The sequence below is a fragment of the Camelina sativa genome, chromosome 6, assembly GCF_030686135.1.
Source record: "Camelina sativa cultivar CO46 ecotype springtype chromosome 6, ASM3068613v1".
NCBI classification, from domain to species: Eukaryota; Viridiplantae; Streptophyta; class Magnoliopsida; order Brassicales; family Brassicaceae; genus Camelina; species Camelina sativa.
The window spans coordinates 11,561,046-11,566,552 of record NC_141885.1 but is presented as its reverse complement, the minus strand read 5'-3'; the positions used below and the strand labels follow the sequence as shown (position 1 = coordinate 11,566,552).

Below are 5,507 nucleotides of genomic sequence, written 5' to 3'. Positions count from 1 at the left end.
TGGACAAGAATTCTATGTTTTAAACATAAAGAATAAAACAAACAAATATATATTGAAAGAAATAAAATAATTGAATTTAAACCATAATTATAATCCAAAAATATAATCCAATAAAATTCAAAGCATAAAACATAAAAATTAAATCAAGACAATTTGAAATTTAATTATCCTCTCCTAGACAATCCGAAGTTTCATAATCCAATTGGTCATCATTCTCATGGTCGAAATCTCCTTCACCATCGAGATGAACCAAGTTGGCTTCTGGATTCTTTTTCAAACTTTCTTGATAGAGATCAATAAGATGCTTGGGTGTCCTACACGTCTTAGCCCAATGATTCTCCATACCACATCGGTGACAAACCGATTTGGCCCTATGTTGCGGTTTGAAAATTCTGCGGCCTCTACCATGGCCACGACCGAAGTCGGACCGGTTCCCATGGCCATAACTATCATAGTGGCCACGACCACCATGTCCTTTTCCACCACGACCACGACCGTGATGCTTGCCTCTCTGGACGTAGTTAGAATCTTTAGTTTCTTTAGGCTCCTTCTTGGTCAAATCGAATTTGTGGGCTTCCGGTAATGGAGTAGAACCAGGAGGTCTCATTGCACTGTTCATTAGTAACAACTCATTGTTTTGCTCAGCAAGCAGCAAATAAGAGATGAGGCTTACATCTGTTTTGAAACCCTTTTCACGATACTGTTGCTGAAGCAGTATGTTATTGGTGTGAAAGGTTGAGAATGTTTTCTCTAGCAAGTCTTCCTCAGTAACCTCCTTACCACATAACTTCAAGATCGAGACTATCTTAAATAGCTCTGAATTATACTCATCCACGGATTTAAAATCCTGGATCCTTAAGTTTTTCCAATCGAATTGAGCCTTTTGGTAGAAGCACCGTCTTTTGGTGTCCATCTCTGTTTTTCAACTCTGGCCAAAGCTCAAGAGGATTCTCTATGGTAAGGTACTGGTTCGTGAGACTCTCAGCAAGGTGGTGGCGTATTAGCAATATCGCCTTATACCTACTCTTTTCATGCAATCGTTATCATCCTCAATGCATTCGCATAGGTCCTTTGATTTTAGGTTTATCTTAGTGTCGAACGCCCATTGGAGATAGTTGTCTCCAGAAACATTAAATGCAGCATATTGGAGATTGTTGATCTTTGCCATCTATAAAATAGAAAAACAAGCACCCGATTATTATCATGCGGTATTTGAGACTGAACCATGCAATTGTTTTAGTCTTAGGCCATGCGGTATTTGAGACCGAACCATGCCAATTCTTTTTAGTCTAGGCCATGCGGTATTTAAGACCAAACCATGAAATTTATTTTCGTCTAGGTCATGCAGTATTTAAGACCGAAACATGCCGATTTTAGTAAATAATTTCTTGTCTTTTAATATATAGTTTTGTGGTTAATTCTATGCATGAAAACAACCCTAGATAAATTTAAAATCTAGCATGAGCAAGAAAAAAACATTCAAGCAAATTTCTATTTAAGGGGAATTTCCTTTTATTAAGTTTTCCTTTTTCTGTAGGTAAGATTTTCTTTTTCTAATTTAGCATTATGACAAAAGTTTTAGGAAATATTTTCTCTAGGGTTTCAATTTTAAGGTTTGATTTTAGGTTTTTGATTTTAGACAAACAATCAAAGATAATCGGATTTAAAACTTAGAACAAATATTTCAATATTTTTCGATTTTAGGTTTTTAGTTCTAAGGTTTTCATGCAATCGATTTTCAAGCAAGCAAACAATAACAACCAGATTTTAGAAAATATATGATCCATCCTAAGTGATTTATAACAGAATTATATTATTATTACTTAAACTCATAGTATTGTTTTTTTATAGTCTTTAAAGTTTAATTTTTGTTTATTTAGCTATTAATTACTTTAAATAGAATACTTTAATACAAAAGAAAACAAGATAACATATACTTGGATATGTGCCAACCTCTTTGTTGCTTACGTGGCAGCCTCTAAAAGAAAGTTTTGGGATGCCTCTACTTTATTATATAATTTACCTTTAGTGAACTTCCCAATTTGTTATTAAAACCAATGACATTATTTGCAATATCTTCAAGACTCTGACTCTTACATTTTATTTACCCTGTTATTTGGCAAGCTATGCCTTGAAAATATTTTTTCTGATGTATGGGGCCTCAAATTATAGAGGCCTTTTTCTTTTTTTGGCAAAATTTTTGGTATCATTTGATGTATAGAGACCCCAATTTTGACAACAAAAACTTTGTAAAATTATTTTTTTATATAAAGACCCCGAATTTGAGGAAAAAAAAGAAGCTCCTAACTTTTGTTTTGTATTTGACCACGAATATTACCGGGCCTGTTTTTATCATTCTGATTTTGATCCTAATACATGTAGTTAGTGTCATGCACTAACATTGATTACAAATTAATAGATTTTGTTTCCCGCGATTTTCTTTATTATAACCTAGACTTGGATGAATATCATGTTATAGCCTGCGAAAAATGACGAGTATATCATCGAGAATGTCGAGTTCACAATAGAGTTCTTATAAGGCATTTCTATCGCCATATTAGCTTAGAGAATTATTAATGTCGGTTGGATCTATCTCTCATAATCAACGGGTTGACATGGATCTACCTCTTATAACCACAAATGTAAGGTTGGCCTTTCACATGCATAGTTTACTCCATAATAGATTGGTGACATGACCATATGTAATCACATTGAGTATTTGACCATCATTTCCTCCACACTTAAACAATCATCTCTACTCTTCCTTTTGTAAAAAGCAACGGAGAAGTAGAAGAAAAACAAAATCAGAAAAATACAAAGAGAAACTGATTTACAATTACCATTGGGAATTATCAGCCCTAATATGAGTTTCAAAGGGGATCGTAATAAAAGAGAACAAGAAGAATTTTATATAAGTGATGTGTTATTATTTACTCTTCTGTTTCTATTGGATCTCCAGCTGCAAGGAAAAAAATTCTATAAGACTTCTTCATCACTGATTTGTGTGTTCAATAGTGTCTCACAAAATCATTAGACAACATGCTTTCCAAATTGTATAGTACTATACATAATATAGATATTTTTGAGCAAGAGAATAAAGAACAAGAGTTTATTACCCGAGGTGTCATCTTTAGGATGGTTCTCAATGCACTTAAGTAAGAATTTGAAAGTCTCCACCTCACATGGTATGGTTAACGCGCCGCTGTGATCAAATCCATACTCTTCCTCAGCCTTCTCGAGCAAGACCTTGAAAAGAGAGTGGCTAAGAAAGTTTGTGGGTATGATAAATCTCCGGAGCTCGGGTCCAACATATACAGCCAGATACCCTTTAGGGACATCTGGTGGTGACTCAGGGCTATGGCAAGTAGTTTCCTCGTCCGAGTCACAAGTCTTCAAATCCAATACCCTCTTGTTGATAACCGGGGAAATGATTGCTGTGTGCTTCCTAGCCCCCAACTCGCTATCATCTGACTTTGAACCTATTGTGACAGTTTGCCATTTTTGAAGAATCTCCTTTAGTCTCACAATCTGCTTGATCCCGGTTAACTTTGCCCCATTGTTTTCATCCATTTTCTCCTTCGAAGGATATATATAAAATCTTTCCCAGGCAAGCTGCGTTTTAAATCCCAAAATTAAGATTAAATTAAAGCGAGAAAAAAAAAATTTAATGGGTTAGATCTCAACAAAGTTGTTGTCTGGAATAAAAAAAACCAAAATCTAAAAATGAACACTGGGAAAAAAATTAGTCCCCATTAATCCAAATCCGTTGAGCAAAATTATTAACAAGAGGAATAAAAAGTCGATTACTTATTAATCCTCAATACCCTTTCGTAACTATCACATACCAGAAGAGGTACAGAAATGGAACGCTCTTAGACACGAAGAGGAAACGCCATGCAAAAGCAAGAAAAGAGTGTCAGCAGCTCCGGAAGATTTTTTTTCTTCTTTTTTTTTCAAGGATTTTTGGGTTGGATGATGACAAGAGAGATTTCAAGTAGCAGGAACATAATTTTCTTATTTTGGATTTTGTGATTCGTTGATTGCCTTTCCATAACAAAATAGTTTTCTTGGCCTTCCCGTCACTTTCGCATGTAACTGTTTCTAATTCTAGATTTAGTATTAGATTTTTCAAATGAACCAATTAGTCCTTAATGCCTTGTTTGTTCCCAATACTTTCGCACGTATATGTTTCTTGTACCGAAGAAGTGACTATGGATATATAATATAAGCATCTTACCTGAGGACTGTTCAAAAAAAAAAGAAAAAAAAAAGCATCCTACCTGAGGACTGTTCAAAAAAAAAAAAAAAAAAAAAAACATCCTCCCTGAGGTATCATATGCAGTAAACCAATAATTATTAATTTAATAATTTATATTAATTTATAAAGGTTTAAATTTATATATAAATCAATAATTATTCAGTTATAGAGAGACTTTTCTAATTTAATAATCTTTTTCAAAAATAAATTTTAATTGCTATAGCTAATATTTTTATACAATCACTTATAAAAAAAATACCAATTATCATGTTTTGAAGCGAATACTCAAGTTTTTGATATATTAAAAATATTATAAATAAATTTGAACAAAAATTAATGAATATATATTTATATATTTTGATAATTTTATATAATTATTAATTTATATTATTGATGGACCATATATATATAAAGAATTTTTTAAGATGTTATTCTCTTATTATATTTGTTGAAAGAGAAATATGTCAAAAAATAAAACTTGAACTCTCAAATATAGGAAAAAAACATGAACTGTAACACCCACTTTCTAAAATGAGGATTGTGGAATGTGGAGCAAACCAAAGGATTGAATTTTAGTTGATTTTCTGTTTAATTAAATTTTTGTTTACTCTAAATAAACGAAAAACTCCTAATCTCCTCCATAAATCGATGCTTCCACTCTATATGTGTTATTGTTGACATTGTGCTGATGAGAGAGAAGGAGAGAGAGCTCTTAGTTATTTGGTGTGAAATAAAAAGAGAAGGGGATGAAGCTTTTTTTTTTTTAATGAATGTAAACTTATATTCAAACCTAAAAAAGTCCTTTGTACATCAAGTACGTCCTTATATCAAAAGGTTCGGAAAAAGTGTAAAACTAAGAGAACTGAGAATTTTAGTTGCGGGAAGACAACCAAAGCTGCAAGCCATCTTGGAATTGCTTCACTTGAGGTTGCATCAAGAGAAGCTTATTTCGGGTAAGACGGTCAAGGTATTTAATCAATTGGCCCGAAGTAGCAGGCACCTCTCCATGCCTGCGGCGATTCCGCTCTAGCCAAATTGTGTGGACTGCAGCCTGGAGTGTAATGCGTAGAAGATAGCCTTGTGTACCTTTGACTACTGGACCAGAGATAAGAGAAAGGAGCTGGCTAAGACAAACAGAGGAGGGTCGAGGCAGGAGAGTGCAAGCTAGGGCCTGCCAAACACGCGAAATGAATACACAACTGAAGAAAAGATGAGACAGGGTCTCAACTGGTTCCCTGCAATACACACA

At 33.9% G+C, this 5,507-nt stretch overlaps 1 protein-coding gene across 1 annotated transcript; it reads right to left on the bottom strand.

Moving 5' to 3' along the window:
- Nucleotides 1-2,648: 2,648 nt before the first annotated feature.
- On the bottom strand, nt 2,649-4,035 carry LOC104790628 (protein SMALL AUXIN UP-REGULATED RNA 12-like). The gene is made up of 3 exons (XM_010516408.3): nt 3,846-4,035; nt 3,117-3,612; nt 2,649-2,959 (listed from the first exon to the last, which is right to left on the bottom strand). The coding sequence occupies exons 2-3, from the start codon at nt 3,568-3,570 to the stop codon at nt 2,931-2,933; spliced, it is 483 nt and encodes a 160-aa protein (XP_010514710.1). The 5' UTR covers nt 3,571-3,612; nt 3,846-4,035; the 3' UTR covers nt 2,649-2,930.
- Nucleotides 4,036-5,507: the final 1,472 nt, after the last annotated feature.

Coding starts and splice junctions, on each gene's coding strand:
- LOC104790628 (XM_010516408.3), bottom strand. CDS start 3,570: ATGGATGAAAACAATGGGGCAAAGTTAACCGGGATCAAGCAGATTGTG. Junction 2,960..3,116: donor TCCTAAAGATGACACCTCGG/GTAATAAACTCT, acceptor TTTTCCTTGCAG/CTGGAGATCCAATAGAAACA.